The following is a 23,315-nucleotide window of genomic DNA, read 5'->3' as shown; positions in this document are numbered from 1 at the left end:
CTCACGATTAAAAAAAACCCTGTGAACAAAATTCTACGGCAAAGCCATATTAGAAGACTCTGTTAGCCTTAACTGTTTTGCTCTTAGTTTTTCATGGTTTTACTCCTTTCATGTGGCATTACATAAACCATGCCTGCTACCCATACAGATCTGAAAAGCATCACGTAAGTCCCATTAAATGGAATGAAAATTGGATAAAGCTACTGCAAAATTTTATATACCCATAATTTTACTGCCTGTACTCAACCAAATACCATTTTTCCTTTAAATGGAAACCTGCTTTAATTGTTAATGAGGGCTATAACCCGAAGAAATTTTTTATTACAACAGCATCCTTCAAAAGCAACTAGTTGTTTAAAAACTTAAATACAAAAAATATTAACGATCTGGCTACCAGCTACCTTATGAAAAAAAAATGAAATGTCTAACCTCCTCGAAGCATAAAACCATAAAGCAAACTGCCTCTCCTGCAGAATCTTCTACACTAACGGGATTTTAAGAAGCTTTTCACAAGTCCACATGGGACTTAGATTTCGTCATGGACAGAAATGGAACTAGTAATGAGCACAACATGAACATCCCTGTTTTTCCTTCCTTTTCTATTGTTGAGTCTCTTCATAATTGCTTTAAAAAAATTACTCTTTCGGTGCTCTCTACATATTTTGTAAGGCAACTTCAATCCGAGTGAGCAGTCTCTGCTCAGAAAACAATCACATTACAGTTATAATTCAGTAATTTCTGTCTTGATCCTGGAAAAGTTATCTGTAAAAACAAGTATAAGTTACTTAGAAAATAACTAAGATTAGGAATGTTGTGCCGTGCCAAATTTTTGATGTCTGTATTACATTGGTTGTAGAGACTGCTGTATTTGATCAAAAATCTGATTCCCCTCTGCCAAAATTAGGGTTGGTCTTTGCTAAAGATTGTTTAGTCTCTTAGGCTACTACATTATTCATTAGCTTTATGTTATTTAAAAGAAAACAAGTTACAGCAAATACTTATAATATTTATGTTTCAGACAGATCATCTCTTCTTTGAACACGCTTCATTTATTAAAGAAAGTTATCACTGCTATGAAATACCTATGGTAACAGCAACTACATGACAGACAGCCACAGACACAGAAATCCTATGTCTCCCTTCTTCTATTTCTAGCACTGTTGTGGCAAGGAATTCAATTTGTCCACGTCTCAGTTTACCTCTCTGTAAAACAGTCTTGGTACTGTTTCCTATTACTCCCAAAGCTATGGGAAGCTTACTGTACTCCAGATTCAGAAGCCATTTCCTTCTTGCTGGAAGAGATGCCCCATGGGCCAAGACCCTTGGCTTTATGAAATCAATAGGAACTTTACCCCCAATACCAGCAACTGTAGGATCAACTTTCAAGCACAATGCAACAGAAACAACAGCAAATTCAAAGCAATGCTCACCACCGTAACTGTGCTAACATATGCAAGATATCTAAAATGTATCTATCTCAGAAGATGATCTCTTTTTTTTTCTTTTTTTTTTTTCCTTTCTTCTTTTCTTTTCTTTAAATGAATGCCATCAGCTCTTTTTCAGTAACTGTTCTCCCTCCAGCGGGGAGAGATTTATCTCCTTTGAAAGAATCCTACTAAGATCAAATCCAATGCCACAAAGGGCAAGACTTCTAAAAAAGTATCTCAACTACTCTAATGGTGTATGTCAATAAAGGACTAATGAAAAAAAAGGCATAAATAAGGAAAAATGAAAAAAACATCCTCCAACACTCTAAATACATAATTAGTTCACATTTCTGACACCTGAGTTGGCTGAAGCCCCAATAAATAGGCAAACTTAAAGAAAGATCAAAATTAGAAAAAGAAAACTAAAGAGATAGTAACATCTGCAAAGACAGAGAAAACTTCAGCAACAGAAGTGCCAAGAAGCTGGCAGATGAAATAAAGGTGCAGGAAAAGTTGCATACAAATACTAAAGGATGTGCCTTATCCCACAGATCTTAAGCAGAAAAAAAAGGAGGTAAATTCAAACTCCCACAGTAATATATGCTAAGTTTTCATAGCACAAATATACACAAAATATACAAGCAAATGACTTATGTTAAATATATTAGGAAAAAAAAAAAAGCTATCTGAACCAAATACCTGTCAAACTGCCAAAATTATACTATTTTTCACATGCATTTTTTCCTCAAAAATTATGTTCAACTCATCTTCAAGAATGACAGACACTTGTGCAGTCAATCTTGTAATGCAGATCTGAAAATATACTATTTCATGCTATTCCATCAGTAACTCTACTGTATGCCAACACTGAAATGGAGGTTTCCTCCTAAAAGGTTCTCAGATTATGGTACCAAATGCATACATATCCTAAGAAACAGGATCTGCATTGGCAATTCTGCAGGACATACACTTTTGTAAAAGAAATATAACGTTAATTTAATGATAGCAGCAACAGCTATAAAACCAGTCCTTGGCAGATGAACAGACAACATATCAGTCAGGTTCTCGTGAACTCTAGGTAGATGGTATTTCATCAATCTGGAAAGTAGCACTACACCAGCTCAACTCAGTGGCAACGCTCCTACCAGATTCAAGCGAGCCCATCTCCATTCCAGGGTTCACAATTATCTACTGGACTCCAGCCAAAATACGAAGGTTTCTCTGCAACACGACTACAGCACACTAAGAATGTTAAAGACCTTTTAGGAAAAACTATTTCTGTTAAATAGACTCCTGTAACTTTATAACATGGGTTATTGACTCTGGTCTGTATTTGGTGGATTTATGTATGTCACCAACTGAAGACTATGTCAATGTGCTTGTGCATGCATATTTAACAATTATATTCCTTGTGTTACACAGACTTTAATGTGCTCATCACTGAGGATAATTTTCTATGCTCTTCATATTTGTGTAATTTCATAATTTTCCTCAGCATAATAGCATGCCTTTATAAAAACTGAGGAAGTTTGTATAAGCTCCTGCCATGCAAAACCCCCAAGACCATGAAAATTCCACAAGAAAATCACCTGATGGACATTTACAAACTATTCATGCTATATTTAATTTTAAATACCTTTCCATTCTCGAGAATATACTTGTCCATTACTGGAACAGGGGCAGGATAGTACGTTGATGTATTTGCTTCCTCACTGAAGGTCTTCTGTACCTCAGGTTCAGGCTCAATTGATTCTGGTTTTACTTTTTCAAGCTCAATGGCAGGTCCTAGACAGTTAAGAAAAGAGAGCTGTCTGCTATCCCAGAGAACATGAAATCAATCACTTCATCACCCATGGTTAGCATAAAATAACACATCAGTCATGTTCATTTCAAAGTCAGAAAGAGTCTAAACCAAAATCCTACTTCTGAACATCAACAAATAAAAGCAGGATAAGTAACTCTGCTTTATAAATATTAGAATGCTTAATTTTAATTTAAATCGTTATTTTTCATCTTAAAGCATATGGACAATTACAGCTATGGGTAAGATTGCTTCAATGCACACTATGGAAATTACGTTAAAATGACACGGGAATTATAAACCAAAAGCAACAATAGTAGTTCTTCAAATAAGAATTACTATATATTTGCACAGAAACCTGCATAATTTACTCTGACAATTATATGTTATCCATATAGAATTACAAATTTTATAGAAATTTGAAATCTCTTTAGTTCTAACAGGTTTATTAAAAAAAGTGAGGATGTACAGAAATGCTATAAAGGAAACAGGCTTAGGCTACTTATGCTAAAGTATCATGCACAGAAAGAGTATCCAAGGTTAAAAAAAACCCATATAAATTAGAATTTTGATTGTCCAATCCATCCAACACACTTTTTTTTATTTTTAATGTAATCAACAAAAATTAAGCACAGATTAAACAACAGAATACTACTAAGCACATGTTTGAGGCTTCAAAGGAGGATAATTATTTTGTCAGTCATCAGCTTTTCTTTTCCAGATCAAACTTATAAAGTGTTCCTAAAAAGGCAGAAGAACAAAATAAAATAATTTGTGAACTGGATTTCATTATTCCTTTCATTGCAGCAGTTAGACCAGAAGTCTAGGACAGGCTATGGCCCCAAGCCTATCATTGTCTCTTGATGTCTGTCTCTGGGCCCACAAGAAACTCCGGCAGTCACTGAAGTTCCCCTCAGGGACGGTGGTTTGTTAACACAGCAAGGTTGCCAGCTTTGACGCTGGACACCACGGTTATCAGCCACTTCCAAGAACTATAAGGATAAACTAACCCACTTGTAAGAACTATATTGTACCAGGTTGGAGCTGAGAGCACTGCAGCACCCTGTAGCCCAACCTTGACATCTTCAACAAATGACAATTCAATAATCAGGTCACCGTCATGGTGCAGCTTCCCTCCTCAGTGTTTGTGCACATCGACCAAGCCCTGAATTGATCTAACTCTGCAAGTCAAGCTGGCACCAGAACTCAAGTCTTGAGTCACGTATCTTAAATAGTTCCTGTACCTGGAACAAGCAAAGTATTCATTCCTCCTTCTTTGTACAGTTTGATTATTATACAGTGATATCAGTGTTTCCTCCATTGTCAGCATTTGACATTTATGCTATAGCTTATTCTACACCTACCTAGCTAACTAAATATTCTCAGCTGACTGCCACTTGACGCTCAGCAACAACTAAAAGCTGTCTTGGCAACTTGGACAACCCTATACTACAGTGCCACCAGACTGTCTTAAGGGCCATACGCAATGCAAGCATGGCACAAATGGAGAAATCACAAAAAACATACTATTTGCATTATAATTTCATAGTCATTTTAATAAGCACTTCTATTATCATGCATATAGAATGGCATGGCCAACACAAACTCAACTTTCTAAACTTGAGACTGCTGAACTGATTCAGACTGGGGGAAAATCCTGGATCGATTAAACCACGCAAAGTCTGCCCACACTTCAGTGTGGGCACACCTGAACAAGCAGACGCAGTGACATATTTGACAGTGTGAACTTCAAAGTGATCCTTTAGCTGTTACTTTAAGAACACATTCTTCAACAAAGCGCTATTCTCAGTTTTCTTACATTTTGAAAGTCACTTTGAGGACTTCTTCCTAGAAGGAAACGTTTATCTCAGTTTAAACGCTTTTACTAGTTGCTATTTAGAAGTCTTTTACTGTTTTGTTTATAGTAATATATTGACATAACTGGGATTTGGTTTCTGAAGTTCCCCCAAGAAAAACAGCTGATTGAAGTTCACAATAAGCATAGCTCTAACAGGTCAGAAAAACCTCTACTGCAATTCATGCTTTACTGCTTGCTTAGAAGTCACCAACAGAAAGCCTTTAAAATGTCCTCTTTTATAGCCTACTCATTTTTTCTTCCCAAACAGAAATCTGCCTCTAACTAGGTAATCTTCACAGCTACTTTCACCAACTACTAAAGATTGCATTTTCAACTCAGCAACTCATGAATTGAACATGCAACCCGCACTACTGCCTTACTGCTAATCGGAGTTGTGTTCCCAATTTACCAGGCATCACATTCTAAAAGTTTCCTCTCTCTGTAGGTCTCCTGCTCTGCATCTTATTTTAAAGAGGATGAACGGGACACACAAAAATATATGCCACTATCTAATGGCTTAACAATTGTAGCACTTATGTAATAAGGATCATAAAAAAAATAAATTCTTCAGAATGCAAAAAGGAAACAAATGTTTTATTGCAAAATCTTTTTCCTTCTCACTGTAGAGTTTCCATAATGTCCGAGAGGCCAGCAGCTTCAAATGGAGGATGAAGATAGAAGGCTTCCCTTCATCACCTCTGTTACTCAAAAAATGCATCTTAGGCTACACGCTACCCAAAAATTAGTGAGCAAGCCAAAATAAATTAACTGATAAAGTGGTCAATACATATTTGTAAGCCGCAAGCTATTTTTCCACATGGCCTATCAGAATTTGAATGAAAACAACAGGAGTCTGAGAAGGGGAAGTACTACATATAGCCTACTTCTTGTACTCGTACTTGATAGAAACCTTGGACAATTTTTTTTACTTCAAAAAGCCAAACAAATCTAGAAAAGCTGAATAATAATTCCTTACATGTGCTAAGGCACAAATACCATTTCATTCTTCCTGTCATGGTGTCAGTCCCAAGACGCTGTAAACTGGATCACTGAAATTAAACTGGGATTAAAAATAACCAGCTGGGGGGCTGTGTGTGTGTGCCGATGAATGAATGTGAATGAATGGAGGTGAATACAATCCTTGACTTCAGAGCAACACTAGTTCTTAGCAATACAACATGAAAACACGGTATTTATCAGGGACTGAACAACACTCAAACATTATCCCTGATACAACTTCACTACTTCTGGCCATATACAACCACAATAAACTGCACAGATCTTACCCTGAAGATAACTACTTTTTCAAAACTTACTGACATTTTTATCTTTTGCAATCCAAGGACTGTTTAAAGTCATGTCTACAGGGAAGAGTCAGTGATTTAATTCTCTAAAACGTCTTACTGTAGATTGATAAGAACAGGGCAAATTAGTGTGTTTTCAGGTGCAACAGAACAAATATAAAGTGCAAAGGCCTACGATTGCAGGGATTCCTGATCCCAACGCAGGGAAGCAACAAGAGGTTTGGCTGCATGTGTTCTTCAGGGAGCTTGGATGAGGGATACCGTAACCTCTTCCATGAGTCATCACGTTCCCCCACTGCTTTGGTCCCTAGAGCCCTGGTCAAACGCCCGCCTCCTCCAGGAAGCAATCTGTTGGGCAACAGTGTATCAGAATCACAAAGAAGCTTCAACATATCCCCATGGATCAGTACTGATTTCACTACTGTCATCTGTCACATCTGCTTTCAAGGCTCTTTTAGAACAAAGAGCAATTCAGTGTCACCACGTGAAAGATTAAGAACCTCACTCTTCCCACAAGAGTGGCTCAAGTTTAGTAGCAGAGATGAAGGCCTAGCTCTAACATAGAATACATTGACTTCTAGCTTCTCACTGAAATCAACACATTGACGGGAAATTAGGAGACTGGATACTTGACTGAACGTTAGCTCAAGAGGCTGTTCTATATTTGATCTGCAAGTTTAAAATGGCAACAGGCATGCGTTTCCCCCAGCTGCAATTCATCAGCACAAACCAGCTGTCATCTCATGCAAAGAAATCAGAAGTCTCCAAGGTGAAACAGAAATGCAATTAGTTTGCATTAAGTCCAGCCTACTAGAAGTGCAGCATAACATAAATTACATGTAATTTGAAACTCTAGGTTTAAGAGATTGCTGCAACAACTGAAGATGAATTCAGGATGTAATCTATTTTCTGAACAATTGTCACAGAACATTCACATACCCAAACATACCTCATTTATAAGCTGGAAAAGTAAGGAAGACTAAAGAAGTTTTTACATATCTGTTTCTTGATTAATAGTAGCACTTTTTCACACTGCCATCAGACTCTCTAATTTACAATTTGCTGAAAATGTCTCCCTTTCCCATTATTTCTAGATTTTGTACTTGTCTTTCTAGAATCTGGTTGTTTCTCTACTGTGAATGAGGCTACAAGGAAAGGCAAGAGTTATTGGCAGTTAATACATTGAGTCTTCGGAAACACACATCCTGGGAAGGACACAGCCAACAGGGCCAAATTCTACCTTTGTCATCCATGAAAAGTTCCATACAAATAATAACAATCAGGGACTTTTTTGGAAGTTGTCTATAATTCATATTTGTCCAGGAACATGATTAAAATAACTTGTCTTCCACATAATCAAGATTTATTTTCAGTTGTAAAGCAGATGCCAGACTGATACAATGGAAATTCAAGCCCAGTATTTAGAGAAGATTCAGTAGTTTTTCCAAGAGGTTTTGGGTTTTGTGGGATTTTTGTTTTTGGTTTTTTTTTCCTTTTCTTTTTTCCTTTTTCTTCTAAGCTTTCTTGATTCATCTCAAGTAAAAAAAAATGCATCCCTTCTTCCTTAAAATGAAAGAAACGAGACAGAATTCAGAAGCTGCCTTCATTTCATCGCTGGTCTCACCACTCAGATTGCTGTCAAGTCTACCCACTAAATTGGTATTTTACGCTGTTCAGCCCCATTGCCTACTAACATCTGGCTGATGCTCCATTCACATAAATTCCAGCTAACTACTTGCAGATGAAGAAACATCTTTCCACCCAAGGAAAATTTTAGAAAGCTCAGTGGAATCTACTGCCAACCACTTCGTGTTTTTCAGACTGTGGAAACCTTGCCTATTTAGTTTTATTTAAAAAGTTAACTAGAATGTTTATAATAAGTAATGACACTTTAATTATGCACAGTGTAACAATAAAGAGCATTCACAATCAAACACCCAGATCAAATTGTCAGATGCTGCTTCGAGGACCTGGCTCCAAACCTGCTGGCACACCTCAACGCATGCTACAGCACAGGCACATGCTCTCTCAGGTTCAGGTTTGTAGGTGAATGTAACTCAGACCCACATGCAAATTGCATGCACTCGTTCAAGTCAAGTAGAAGAGCCAATACCCAATTTACATGCAAAAATTAACTTTCCAGATACACAAAGGCAGACATAAGAAACAGCATGCTAAGTTTGGATGCACAAATTTTAACCAAGTTTCAGTCACCGAGCAAATCTTCAACACAGCAGTACCACATTCTAATAGCAAATAAATATAAATTAGTAAAATATTTCAAGGTATTTCAAGGGTACCATCTTCAATGAAAAGGATGAACTTTTTATTTTGTCTTTTTTCCCATTTATTCCAACAGAATGGTTAAATAATCGTTATAAACGAAAACAAACGAGCAATTGACTCAGGATACTTAAAATTTAAATCCAAATTACACAAACCTGCATTTTGTAACAAGCGTTGATAAACGGGACACTAATATAAAAAGTTGGTTTAATTATTCTTTAACAATCCATTATTTTTCAAACAGCATGGCTGTTTAAAGCCACTGCTAAGAAGTTCAGGAATAAATCACATTCTAATAAGCTACTAATAGGAAGAGGGGGCAGAAAATGGAAGGTAATACAGTCACATAACAATAAACAAAATCCCTAACTCAAAATAATAAAATAGTTTTAGCCCATATATTCATTCCACTGCCTTTTCTTTCGCCTTTTTTTCTTTCTAAACTGGAACATATTGGTATATTTTGCAGATGATGCTTTATTATCTTTTTCAGCATAAACTGGAAGGTCAGAGACTCTTTAAAATACAGCTGCTTAAAATGGAACTCATTCAACCATACCAGCACAAAGACCTCTACTATCATTAAAGAAAATCCCAGACGTACATAGAATACAAATTCAACATATATTGTACAGCCATAGCAGAAAACCCTTTTAACATTCAATGTCCAGTTTAACGACCACCGCTATTCTTCAAATACATTTCCATTACTACTGATCACACTTGCAAAATTCATTAAAACTAGTCCCATTTAAGTCCGGCACTTACCACTACCTAGTCTTAGAAGCAGTACATCCTGGAGTCTCCTGTTCAAGTCTCTGAGCTCTTTCATTTCTGACACGAGTGCCCCATACTCCTTTAGCTTCTTTGCCTGTTGCACAAGCTGTCTCCGCGTTCTCTCAAGCTCCTGTTGAATGTGTCTCATTTCTTCTTGTTGCTGTTGGTAACTCCTCAACAATTCTTCATACAGAATCCGAGGAACTACAGCATCGTCCATGTTGTTCATGCCTTCCGACGTCTCCATAAAAGCCTCCTCAGGGCTGGAAGTATGACTGAGACTCATACCATTCTGTTTTTCAAGGCGAGCAACAACTGCTTCAATGCTTTTGTGTGTACCTTCACTTTGTTTCCTCCCATCTTGTCTCTGCACATTACAATAAAAAATAAATAAATTAGGAAAGCAGTAAGATGTAATACAAATTAAAATTTGACGGACTTCAGAACCATTAATATTCTTGTTTTCCAAAAAAAGCAAGACAAAGTCTGTCTGTAAAAATGTTTTGCCTAACAGATTCTTGTGGATATACATCGTAACTATCATGCAAGCATAATTCAGCTAAATGTACATACAAACTTCTCAGGCAGCTAAAGGCCTGCCTTTCTGCATTTGTGCAACACTTGCAAGCTGAGTGTATATAGCTCACTTTATTACATATACAGAGATATTTATCTTTAAAAAAAAAATGGATGTGTATCTCATTTCCTTTAAAGTTTACCCTTAACGTTTAGATTTATGACATGATAACTAAGAGAAAGAATCAACTATGGGCTATGTTTGTCACCTGTAACAACATCAGAGATGAAAGCAGCATACCATACAAAGCTGTTTAGTGAACAGAGGGCTTGCCCTTCCCTCTCTTTGGGAGACAAGACCTTCTCTGACTATTGCTCTAGCACGTTCACCCAGCTGCCTGATGCAAGTGACTGAGTCATGATCAACTGATTCCTTCTATTAGTACTGCATTGCAGAGGCTTCACGTCCTTTGAACTCTCAGCAGAAATTTACCTTCGGTCATCTGCATAAACCCTAAAAATGAAAGCACACCTGTTTTCTGGGGCCTGGATAGTGGTATTAAAATGTGACAATGCAGGTAACAGCCACTAAGTTTTATTGGTCAAATACATAAAAAGCATTTGAACTTCCAAGCAACTGCAAGGAAAGCAAATGTAGCTCACAGGTTAGAGACAAGAAGCTGACACTATCAATTCCCATACCACAATATCCATGAGTAATGTGGCAGAAAATAAGATTATTTGATGTTACGCCTGCTCCACGCATGTTCTAAAAAGGAAAAAAAAATAAAAGCTGGCCCACCATAAAGAAATGTACTAGTATCATTCCTGCAGCTGCAAAACACATGAAGCCACAGAGCAGTATTTTATTTTGAAGGTTGGCAGACTTTTAAAGAAATCATTTGATATCAAAAAATAAATACATATACATAGTGCATTTCTGGCATCTGGACCTAAAAAGGCAACTGGCAGTTACAATGGAGGGATGCAGTCCTGTCAATTTGTCTTCTCGCCCACTGGTGTAGTTGGGGAGTCTCAGAGCACCCTTCCAATACCAAACAAGCAACGCACAATAGGTCACAAGTGCCACCGAGAACAGCTGCTCAATGTTCATGTAACTGGTGACTTTTAAAGCATTCTGGGCCAAAGTGTAAGAGCACTGTTCCAAAAAACTCAAATGGCAATTAAACTGTGCAGACGGTATAAACAGGAAAACGTTCGATTGCACATAAATCAGGTTTTGCAAACCCGTAGCCCACTCCCACACACAGTTTGACCCGATTTCACAAAACACAGTGTTTTAAGGGGATCAAGAGCAGACCTGGAATTCTTAAGCTATGATGTCTGTATATGTTGCCCCAAGCACTTCCAAAAAAAAGAAAAAAAGAAAAAAAAAAAGGAAGGGGGGGAGGAAAAAAAAAGAAAAAAAAAAAAAAAAAGGAAATACTTCAGTACCTTACTGTGTCTAAGCTCCACATCTTCTTCCCCATAATCTGTAACCTCCCCAGCTTCTTCTACGTGATTGAGAGTGAGTTTGGGGATTTTAATTTTCTTCTGCATCACACTGTTCTCAAGGTCAGTTTTGTCCTCTAAAATGTATATTGAAAATAAAATTTCGTTACATTAATCAGTGTTCTTACTTCCAAATACTACACGACATAGGCAAGACCGGTTAAAAAAAAAACCAAAACATCTCCCACGCCTCAGTCCCCTCATAGTACTATGATCAAATCAATCCATGGTGGAACTCAACTGATGCCCAGTGACAATTCTAAAGTTTCAACAGGGGATTAATCTGGCCAAACACAAGAATAAATATTGCAAAATGCAAAGCTAAATTCATGTGAGTGATCGAAAGTGTCAATGAGTAGCTTGTACTATCACTAAAATGAGTTAAAGATGCTGTAAATAAAATAACTTCCTAAAAACCATTTCTATTGTTTTAAATTATGTTTACCAACAGTCTTTTCATATTCATAATCCATTGCTGCAGCTCAAACTCCGCTTGGGTTTAAAGTGAAAATAAACTTCGTAATTCATCCTGTACTCTAACCATCATCTGTCAGCAGTACAGATCTATTTGCACACACAGCAGATCCTACTGTTCTGCAAAGTGCAGGGCTGGAAAACGGAATGCTGCAGGACAGGTTGAAAGAGCATTACAGAAAAGTTGCATATGAACCAAATTTGTATCATAATTACTATACAACCCCTGCTTCCTTAGTTAATGGTACTAATCCTTTTCCTTTAGATACACAAAGCCAACAAATGGTTGCATTAATCTTTGAATCTCATAAAAAAACAGAAGTAAAATACTTTTAAGTCTGAAACATTCTAACATATCTCAAAACTATTTCAAAACATTCTGCAAATAAGTTTGAAATATTTTAATATTCCTGAAAAAGGTGCAGAGGAGACAGGGAATCAAGAGTATAGTCTCCCCAAATGTGCCCATGAGCTGTAAAATTCTTGCAGAGCAGACAAGGTCTTAAAAGATTCACAAGCTTGGCTACCTGTTCAAGACATTGACGAGGAGAAACACATTTAAACTCTGAAGTGTTGTCTGAAACCTTATGATCAAGAAAACATTTTGAGTCTTCTTGTCCACCTGCAAACTGTATTTCACAAAGGGTCCCATGAATACTTTTGAAAGCGCCAATGTGGATGGCATTTGTGAGTGGTTAGCTGCATTGAGTTTTGCTTTCTCAAATTAGCATCTCTCCACAGGACCTCAAAGTGGTTGGCGTTGACAGTGTAGAAAAGGGAAACAAAGGTAAATCACTGTTTAATGAGGAGCAAGGCATTCATTAGAAATGAATTACACAGATGAATGCAATTCATTTTGTTACAGATAGAAATGGATCTCTTGTAGGCAAATGGTGATATTACAGCCCAAGGCTATGTAAAGCAAATAGGCACAGAACATGCAGAATAAGACATTAGACAACCTGAAATGCAGATGGTAGCAATAAATACTAAGACAGATGCAAAAAGAAACAGATAAACAACAAAAAACAGCTAGGCTTATTTTAGATCATTCTCCATTCCCCAGAGTATCACGGATGCTTATCCTAGTAAAACAAAAAGGCAATCCAACTGTTTCAGTTTTGAAAAATAAACCCCTGCGTTTTCATTTATCTGGAAAAATGTAGGTTCATCAGAAAAGTGAGATCACCCAATTCTTCTGTCAGAGAGCAGAGAAGAGAATAAGGGACAACAAGGGAAAAAATACGAATTTACAAACTAAAGGACAGACTGACGGGTATTGGTATCTTCTTGGAAGGACAGCAATTTAAGAATAAATAAATCCATATTGAATTAAAAAAAAACAAAAATCTTTTTCTGTAACCATATATTTTGTGGTATCTGATAGATTGAAGAATCCTTTGCTAAAATACGTACTCACAATTCCTTCGAGGAAGACCAGCACATGCATACTGCAGAGCCAGCTTTTCTAGGCTGCCTTGCCAAATTATCTTCCACAGAACGTGCAGATGAACTCCTTCCACATTTGAAGAATGCATATTAGTTTCTATGCTCCGAAATAACCCTTGGCCTCACAAGATGGACACAATCCAGTTACCTCACACAGTTAAAAAAATTGTCTGCTGGCAACTAGCTGAGGTCACCAGTAGCCAGAACCCCACGCAAACTGGAAACGGACACTAGCTGTCCTTCCCATGACCAGGGAAAAGCAAGTCTTGAAACACTCATGGAAAGCGGTCACAGAGGAGTAAGTGCATGTACACACCACAGTAGAAGTCAGCAAATACTTTCCAACGAAAAAACAACATTAAAATACTTTGGAAGAACAGAAATGTTTATCTTTTAATTTTGGCTTTTAATTTCTAAGTCAATTTATAACGGTTAAGAACACATTTTATGCACTGAACAACAGAAATGGAAGAAAATACTTAGTCTGGGGTCAAATAAAACAATGCAAATTATCTGAATTCTTCATTCTTTCTATGCCCCTCACAATTTCTGTTTGCCTATGAAATCTACGTTTGCCAAAGTTCACCGGTGGACTGAATGTAAAAGTTTATTTATATACTTCCTTAAAAATACTTAGTTTATACATTATTGGTGTGACTATTAACATGGTTCTCCTTCACGTCTGGTAAATCTTTTAATTCGACTTTCTGATTTTGCTTCTTATCCTGTAAATGAATCAGCAAGTTGAAGAAAGGAACTCTTCTGCTCACACAAAATTTGAAGAAACAATTCTGAAAATTAGTTCATGTAAGTTAAATCTTCAGAATTTTTAATTTAGTCAATGAGCAAATAATTTTACATTCCTCTGTATTCCAACAACAATACATATATTTTCTAACATATGGTCTGGTCTTTGTAGACCTATTTATACCTAACACAATTCATCCAGTGTGTTGGATATGAAAAGACCTTTTGTATTTCTTTTTTTTTTTTTTTAAGTGCATTTCAAACCTCTGTTGTCTTCTATATTAGCTGCAGATAAAGCCAGAAAAATCTCATTCTGAATTTGAGGCTAATGCTGTAGTACTGGCTCTTGTTCCATAAATATTAATGGAATTTGGGAAGGGGCGGGAGGAAGGGAGAGGCAACCAGGGGGAGGGGTAAAAGAAGAACAAACGTGCATTTAGAGAGCAGTTCTTAGGACTCTCCATCTGTTGTTGTGCCAGCCTACAAAAGACAGGTACAAAAGAAGAATTCAGCAAAAAACAAAACACGCGCGATTTTGAGCCAGAAGAAAACCAGGGTATGAACCAAATGGCTGGACAACCTGAAATGCCGTGCCTGAAGCTACAGAGCACCGGGAGAGAGAAGGGCAGCCCTAGAAACGTTGTAGCTCAGAGCCCCATTTTGCAATGATGCAAAAGGTTTGTCTGGACTTTGTCCCCAGTCATTTAAACCTTGCTACAAGTTAAAAATTATACTTTCTCTTAGGCCGCTATGATCAGACTGTCATAAAGTTGTGCCTATTGTTTTTCCTATATATGGAATAAGTGGTTCAGTGATACCGGCTGCTGAGAACTAGCATTTACCACACCTAATTAGGTACTTGTAACAAAATACATAGGGTAGAAGCACAAAAATGGACAAGACCGATGCCCTCTGTCCTTTAAGAAGGTACATTCTGGAAGACACATGTAAAGCAGGAAAAATTGCTTTTGTGCACAGTAGCCATAATGTGTGAGAGAATAGAGAACATAGTATTCTGTGATGTGATATGCAGAATAAAGCACACTGGAATAACTGTACTCCAGGAACATGTCAGACTTGGAGACATCTTGCCAGTCAACTCCACAATGTACCGAAGTACGAGGCTCAATATCAGCACACATGAAAGCATCTCTCCCCATACGAGCACCTTATTCACGTAGTAAGAAGAAAGTGAACTGCTGAGCTATTTCAGAGTGGCTGGGAAGACATTTGGCCTCAGCAGTGTTGGAAAAAAAGCAATCCTGTATTAGAGAATCTGTATCAACTATCAAAGGATAAACTGTTCCTGGAATGTTTTCTTCAGTCAGGCCTTCAGTTCAGTGTCAGGATGGGTGGATACAGGCCAAACGTAATATCTTTAAGCCTACAGTGGCAGGGAACTGAGGCAGACAAAGCGACTTTAACAGGGCAGGAAGCAAGTTGGTTAAATCAGAGTAAAAAATATATTAGTGCTCTAAAATGGAAAACCATATCGTGGGATGCAGAGCAAAACTATGGAAATCTCAAAGTCTTCTTAAAACATTCCTTACTTTCTAATTTAGAAGTAAAAACTGAAGAAACTAATCCCTTCAAAAATAGTTCAAATGCTGATTTTTTTCCACCTTTGGAGTAAAAGCTGGAAAAACAGAGGAAGAGAGCTCTGCACTCCAAGTGCATGAGGGATGGCAGGTCTGGGATCAGTCCAAATAAGGGGCTTGGCAAGGCTATAAATCTTACAATCATAAAATGAAAGAACCTTGAGCAAAATTTGTCCTTCCTCTAAGCCTTCAAAAAAATTCCACCCCTTGTGAAACATGATATACTGACAGATGAAAAAAATTTACCATCACCCTTCCCATTTCTAGGCATAGGGAATATATGCCAACACACATTCCCAACACATATGGACAACACCTGTACAAAATTCCTCCCACACTGCTGCACTGAACTGCTTCGCTACCGAAGCCAGGTTGCTTCTACAAAGCAGGGAATGTCACCTGCCTTGGCAGGTTGTGCATTGGTTACAGTTCATAAAGTAAAAGACACTTCGCAAAATACCCACAACCAAATGTATCCTTGGTGCTTCAAAGCAGTTACACACAATCAAGCACGACAGGGAACAGATACCTAAGTGCCAGTTAAACACAAATAAACAATAATCAATATTGCAGTGATTGAGAAGGAAAACAGCAAGATAGCACAAAAACAAAAAAAAAAAGGAAAAAAAGAAAGAAAAGAAAAAGCTACCTAGTTTATTTGAAACTGGAAAAAAAGAATTATGAATTACTTTCTTAGCTAATTTAATGCAAACATTAAAGGAAGACTTTAACAGGAAGAACAGAAGAGATTTCAGAAAATGTAATGGTTCTGCAGGCTCAGAAGATATTCAGGATACAGAGGAAGAAAAATTCGTCTCCTAAAAAACATCTCTGAGCCAGTAGTACACTGAGATTAAGACCAGTACCAAAGAAGAAGAAACTCAGAATGACAGTAAGAGACAACACAGGATAACAGACAGCAGTAGAAATGTAGGAGTTATTTGAAGAGGACAGGTGCTATTGAACTTGATGAGGCTAAAAGGAGGAGTTGTGTGCACAAGAGGATTTGGACAGTAAATTTACTATATTGTTTTGCATTTTCTTGCAGACTCGAAGAGCTCTGTTGGAAGGACAGAGAAAAAGAGATTACAGAAATAAATATAGGGCACATTGGAAACCTGCACAAAGTAGAGTTAGTTGGACAGAAAGGTAAAGCTGGGTGTAAACAACAAAGCAGATGAAGCAGAATCAAAGACAGCAAGACTTCGGGTTGGGAATGACAGAAAAGAAGATTTTTGCTCCCCACTCTAAAATCAAGAGACACAGACAAAAATTTTTTGAGATATCCTAAGCATAAGCTGAAAAACATTTCTGCATAAGGAAGTCACAACGTGCAGCTGACAACAAATTTAAGTGCAAAAAGTTAGGAATTACAAGGTAAAGCTGCGAGTTGCCCTTATCTGGGCTAGTATCACCCCTAAAAATTAAAGAATTAAATAGTCCTGCAGCACTTCCCCAGAAACAGAAGATCACAATAAACACACAAACAAGTGACTAGAAGAATGTCTTCAGAACAAAGAGTCAGCAAAGAAGTCAGGGATGAACAACATATCAAGTGACACTGTGACAGGCAGGGCCAATAAGCACGTGAAGGTGAAGACATGCTCTTGAGGAAGTGGCCAAAAAGGCTGCTAAATCTCGTGAAGTGAATTTCAATCAAGTGTAAAGAATCGGAAACAGAATGAAAGTAATTCTTAATCAAATTGGGAAAAGGCAAGACAGAAAGGTCTTAAACCACTGCTTGACAGGTTTACAGATGATGGGTAGGAAGGACGATGTGCCAGAAGCCTGAATTAAGACTGGTCACTGACAACGGAGAGCAAGTCACACCTGTTTTGTACAAAGGCACTAAAGAACGAAGAGAAAGATTAAGGAGCCAAACATCTACAGAAGCAGAGGACAGATTACATAAACAACTTCTACCTCTAAGTTCTGTCTCAAGTCCTACATCACTGGAGCCCCCAACATAAGAAGGACATGGATGTGTTGGAGCACGTCCAGAGGAGGGCCACAAAGATAATCAGAGGGCTGGAGTACCTCTCCTATGAGGACAGGCTGAGGGAGTTGGGGCTGTTCAGCCTGGAGAAGAGAAGGCTCTGGGGTAACCTTAGGGCAGCCTGCCAGTACCTGAAGGGGCCTACACGAAGGATGGAGAGGGACTTTTCACAAGGGTGTGTAGTGATAGGACAAGGGGGGACGGCTCTAAAGTAAGAGAGGGCCGATTTAGATTAGATGTCAGGAAGAAATTCTTCACCATGACGGTGGTGAGGCCCTGGACCAGGTTGCCCAGAGAAGCTGTGGGTGCCCTCTCCCTGGCAGTGTTCAAGGCCAGGTTGGATGGAGCTCTGAGCAACCTGGTCTAGTGGAAGATGTCCCTGCTCATGGCAGAGGGGCTGGAACTAGATAATCTTTAATATCCCTTCCAACCCTTACCATTCTATGATTTAAAAAAAAAAAAGACTGGCTCTCCCTCATTAATATTCAATATAACAATCAAGTAAATTCACTGAGCATGGACCTGCTGCTGCTCTCACGAAAAAAAAAATCTGCCATACCAGCTACTGAAGGAACAAATGTTGAGGTCTGAATGCATGCTTTTTCTTCTAGTGGAACAACAGAGATTTTCAGTTTGATACTGCTAGGAGTGAGAGTTACTGATATGGAACCCCATTTGTAGTCAAATTTCTAATACACATGCAAACATTCAAATGTCTTGTACCATTCTCCTTTCACATGTGCTCGTTTATCCGCAGATTGTTCAGATTTACTGAGCATCAGTCCAGATGTCAGACCTGTGCTGCAAGAAAAACTTAAATAAGTCTTCTTTCTTAATGTCCATTATTAATATGAAATCTATTTTTTCAATCTAAAGTTAATACAAAGTCTCTTCAAAATGTATTAACCAAAAGTAACATGGCTCAAAACTAAAACTCTGCTAGAAATAGTTTTTATTACTTTATTGTCAGCAAAACTCTCCCCTCCATTTAACTTCTAGTAGTATAGAAGAATTTGTCTGCAGTAGAATCTCATGGAGCTGGAAGATCAAGTAAAGACAAGACATTATGCTGAGAAACAGGAAATCATGCTTTTTACAAGACTGAGGACAGTTTTAATCCTGGATCCAATATTTACTTAAATATTGACCGTGAGTCACTCAAGCTTTCCATGTTGCTGTCCCCATCTACCCCACTGAAGTGTTGTACAGATTTGTTAATATTTGTACAATGCCCTGAACATGTCGAACACAAAGGATTATAGCTATTATGGAACAACTCTCTTAATCCTTTCTGAAATAAATATAATAATACAGTATTACCATCAAATCAAAATAAAGAAACCCTGAAAAGGAGTAGGATGTTAAAATGCTATCCTTCAAATCTGTCCTCTGTACCTACGTACGAAACTCAACTATGGGAATTATTTTTGCAGAAGTTTGAACATGATAAATATTTTACAGGAAACTATTGATAATAAAAGCTATTTCTTTCTTCAAAAGTTCAAAAGTTCATTTAAAGATATCATCAATCTCAATAACAGCTACAATTTGTCAATCTGGCTGCCCTCACCAGTCAGTTTGTATCATACTGTAAAATGATATTAGGACCAAGCCCTGATTATGATTTCACAATCACAAAGGCCACAAAGCCATGGAGATCTTGCCTACCAGCCACTCTGCAGATAAAGCAGCAGCCTACAGGGAACACTCCAGGATGCCTCCGCAACTATCTCTGCCCAAGGAACAAGCTTGCTATGGAAACAGTGGGTAGATTTACGCATTTCTTAGTTTACATACAAAAATTACAATGTGGTTCAGCCTCTACTATTTTTAAAGGGTTTCTTTAAAAAAAAGTAAATAATTGACTGACTGGCACTTAGGCAATGCACTGGGGAAAAAAAAAAAGTTTTACTGTAAAATTACGAGAACAAAAACATTAACTTACATTTTTCCCCTTTCACTCCCCTGCAAATTTTAGCATATTTTAATTAGTACGCGTTAGTTACCATAGCTACCATAACCATACTATCTTTGAAGTCAATTTTATTACAATCCTGAAATTCACACTTTTGCTGTATCGTAGCTAAGCTTATACAACATTTAGAAGCGTAACTGGTGTTAGGTGGTGCATGTATGTACTAAGATCAAGAAAAATAACAACACTATAGGTCTCCTGTATGTCTTTATATCATAAACATAAATAAATAAGTGACTTCTGGCTGTTAGGGTGAAGCAAAAAGCAAACGTGACTAAGGAACAAGCAGGTAAGTTGAAAAGGGTTTAAGACCAAAGAAAGAGATATTTATTTCCAGAATCAGAACAGTGATATAAGAAAAGAGAAAACTAAATATAAGGGTAAAATCTTGCACAGATAAACCCCAGCTTTTATATTCCTTTTTACCTGCACTTTCTCCTGCTGATTACACATAACCATCACCACTATCATAGTGGTTATTCCAACCCACTACTTACCAGCTATAGTCCTAAAAGTTCCAAAATTTTTTTGCTGCTGCCATTTAAGCTTTGCACAAATGTGCCATATTAATAATTCAATGCTGAACAAACAGAACTGACATAAAAAACCTCAAAATTGTGCCTTTGTATAAGCCCTTCAGATCTCGGGTATGTCCTACATTAGAATTTAGAAGAAAGGGAAAAAAAACACCCACCCTTCATCTTAAAAGAGTTAAAAACAAACCAGAAATGGATCACACACAAAATGAGTGTGAAATTTAAATATTCTTTATGAATACTGCCACACTTGCATTCAGGACTGTATTTAAGGGTGTGATGTAGTTCCTCTGTTACACAAAATGATTTGGTGAACGTCCCGGTTTCAGCTGGGATAGAGTTAATTTTCTTCCCAGTAGCTGCTGTGTTTCGGATTTAGTATGAGAAGAATGTTGACAATACACTGATGTTTCTAATTGTTGCTAAGAAATCCAGGAACTTTTTTCAGTCCCCCATGTTCGGCTAACAAGCAGGTGTACGAGAGCTGGGAGGGAGCACAGCCAGGCAGCTAACCCGAGCTGGCCAACAGAGATATTCCACACCACAGACATCATGCTTGGTATTATCAGTGGGGGTTGGCCAGGGGGTAGGAATCTGTGAGATCTGCGATCACTGCTTGGGGAATGGCTGGGTAATCGGTCGTTGGGCAGTGATAAAAATTGTATAGTGTATCGCTTGTTTTGCATATTCTTTATTACTATTATTTCTTCCTTTGTTTTCTTATTAAACTGTCTTTATCTCAACAAAAAAAAAAGTTTTACCTTTTGTCCATTCTCCTTCACATCCCACTGAGGAGGGGGGAGTGAGCGAGCGGCTGTCTGGTGGTCAGTTGCCAGCTGGGGTTCACAGAATCACAGAATGGTAGGGGTTGGAAGGGACCTCTGTGAGTCATCTAGTCCAACCCTCCTGCTGAAGCAGGGTCACCTACAGCAGGCTGTACAGGACCTTGTCCAGGCGGGTCTTGAATATCTCCAGAGAAAGAGACTCCACAACCTCCCTGGGCAGCCTGTGCCAGTGCTCCGTCACCCTCAGAGGGCAGAAGTTCTTTCTCATGTTCAGACGGAACTTCCTGTGCCTCAGTTTGTGCCCATTGCCCCTTGTCCTGTTAAACCACAACAGTGAACCTCTGCATACAGCCAGATCTTTCACCCGACAAAAACGTAACAGAGCAGCAGCATTCCAGTTAAGTATCTGACAAAGTAGGCCATGCACCTCAAATATCACAGCAGAAAGTTTTAAAAAAAAGAAAAATCATATTTTGAAGGAGGTTATTTCAGCACTGTGTAACCTGCTAGGCTTACTTTCTCTCAATGACCACCGAAGGCCATTGACATGGCAAGACCCGATGTCCAGGTACAGCAGATAGGTAGCACAGTTAGGAAGGGCCGGACTTGCTGCTCAAGGGCAGAAACACACAAGCTCACCCACACCTACTCCAGAACCACCCCAGGAAGAATCAAATTAAAAAGAGTCTGTGAGGAACCACCACTGGAAGGTTTCCTACAGCCTCCTCCTGGCACTTCTTTACTCAGGGCAACACCTGGGATCACCCAAGAAGCAGCTGCAGGCATTTTGATATTTTTCCTGGTGCCATTTCTCCCCAGTTCCCCATCACACACCACAGGAGTTGCCTATCATGACAGGGGATAGACCCAGAGGTTTCTAGGAACAAAGAGTTGGCAAATGCTGTCCCTACCACAATAGTTCATTCACTCTACGACTGCCATGGGAAAGGTAACACAAGCGGGCTATGTGTGAACTCAGGACCTGCTCTACGTACTCCAGCTCCCCGAGCTGTCTGAATAGCACAAGGAGGAAAAAAATACCTGGACGCGGTCCTGTGCAGCCTGCTCTAGGTGTACTTGCTTTAGCAGAGGGGTTGGACTAGAGGATCTCCAGAAGTCCCTTCCAACCCCTGCCATTCTGCAATTCTCTTAAAATGCACAAAGAAGCACAAGACTACAGAAATACCAATAAAAGCTCTAAGTTAATGTTACACATCAAGACCGCTTCCTGACCTAAATTTTTTATATTCTTGATATAATTCAAGATCTCATCTTATAAATTTTCACCTGTTCCAGCACTCGACAAAGAGCCTTTCCTCCATTAGTTATCCATAGAGAAGAAGCCTGCTTCAACTTCTCAGTGTTTATCCACCCTCAACCTTACCCAAAACCCAGTCCTAAAAGCATTTAATTTAAAATTTTCTGAGAACAGGGATTTTATATCTTTCTGAAATACATAGCAAATTACCTCACCATGAGCTGTACAGACTTTTGAAGACTGAAAAAAATTGCCTAACCAATTTTAATAAGAAGTGGAGCATAACATTTTATAAAGGGGCAAGAAAGAATATGAATGCACACAGGTAAGAGCACATCTACTGTGTCAGTTAAGGAACTGCCAGAAGAATCTGATGTAGATGCATTTGTAACGACTGTGTGCGTGGGAAATATTGAGGGCAGCAGCTAGAGAGAACAATTATTTACTGGAGTCAGGAAAGAATGCTTCCAATTAGAAGGCAGTCACTATTAACTTGTTAACAAAAGTAGCCCAAAGTAGTGAACTTTAAAAAGTCTCCAAACCTCAGTTCATTCCACCTAATACTCACCACTTTGCAAAGCAAGAAAAGGCTCTAACACAACCATTTAAGGATCGTGCTAGCTCCTACATGGTTGCATATGCTTATAGACAAAATTCTGCTAGTGACTACATCGGACAAGTGTGACAAAGTTGCAAGTAGCACACATATTTCAAGAAGAGGGACCAGAAAAACAGCTTTTCAGCATTTTGAGGAGAGGACAGAAAAGAAGAAAAAAGGAAGGGTGCGGATGATCAGAAAGACAGACTCACACTCTTCCTGAAAAGCTGTCTACTGTTTTTGTATTCTCAACAAGACAGACTGGTTAACATGCCACCTCAAAAAGCTGCTGTACAGTGATACTCTAGTCTGCTGAGCTATGTTTTCCACTCCAGAGGTAAATGAAATTATTCCTTTATTACTATATAACACCAGTTGACTGTTCACCTAATGTTGAACTTGTTATGGCACAAAACAT

The 23,315-nt window shown here is 38.3% G+C and overlaps 1 protein-coding gene across 7 annotated transcripts in view; it reads right to left on the bottom strand.

Annotated features, from left to right (window-relative positions):
• The window catches only part of LOC104334200 (AGBL carboxypeptidase 4), a 1,001,604-nt gene that overhangs the window by 368,195 nt on the left and 610,094 nt on the right, over positions 1–23,315 (bottom strand). Inside the window, exons 2-5 of one of the 7 annotated variants that reach the window (XM_075424531.1) lie at positions 18,469–18,546; positions 11,425–11,558; positions 9,445–9,820; positions 3,064–3,212 (exon numbers count right to left, since the gene is read on the bottom strand). The exons of 3 other annotated variants lie outside the window; for them this stretch is intronic. In XM_075424531.1, the coding sequence (XP_075280646.1) occupies positions 3,064–3,212; positions 9,445–9,820; positions 11,425–11,529 (630 nt within the window). In that variant the 5' untranslated portion in view covers positions 11,530–11,558; positions 18,469–18,546. Of the gene's footprint in view, positions 1–3,063; positions 3,213–9,444; positions 9,821–11,424; positions 11,559–18,468; positions 18,547–21,017; positions 21,530–23,315 lie in introns of those variants that run through there. 3 more of the 7 variants (XM_075424532.1, XM_075424530.1, XM_075424533.1) reach the window with 3 other exon arrangements.

This window comes from Opisthocomus hoazin, chromosome 6, assembly GCF_030867145.1.
Source record: "Opisthocomus hoazin isolate bOpiHoa1 chromosome 6, bOpiHoa1.hap1, whole genome shotgun sequence".
Lineage (NCBI taxonomy): Eukaryota > Metazoa > Chordata > Aves > Opisthocomiformes > Opisthocomidae > Opisthocomus > Opisthocomus hoazin.
Note: the sequence above shows the minus strand (reverse complement) of the source record. Positions and strands in the feature narration are given on the sequence as shown.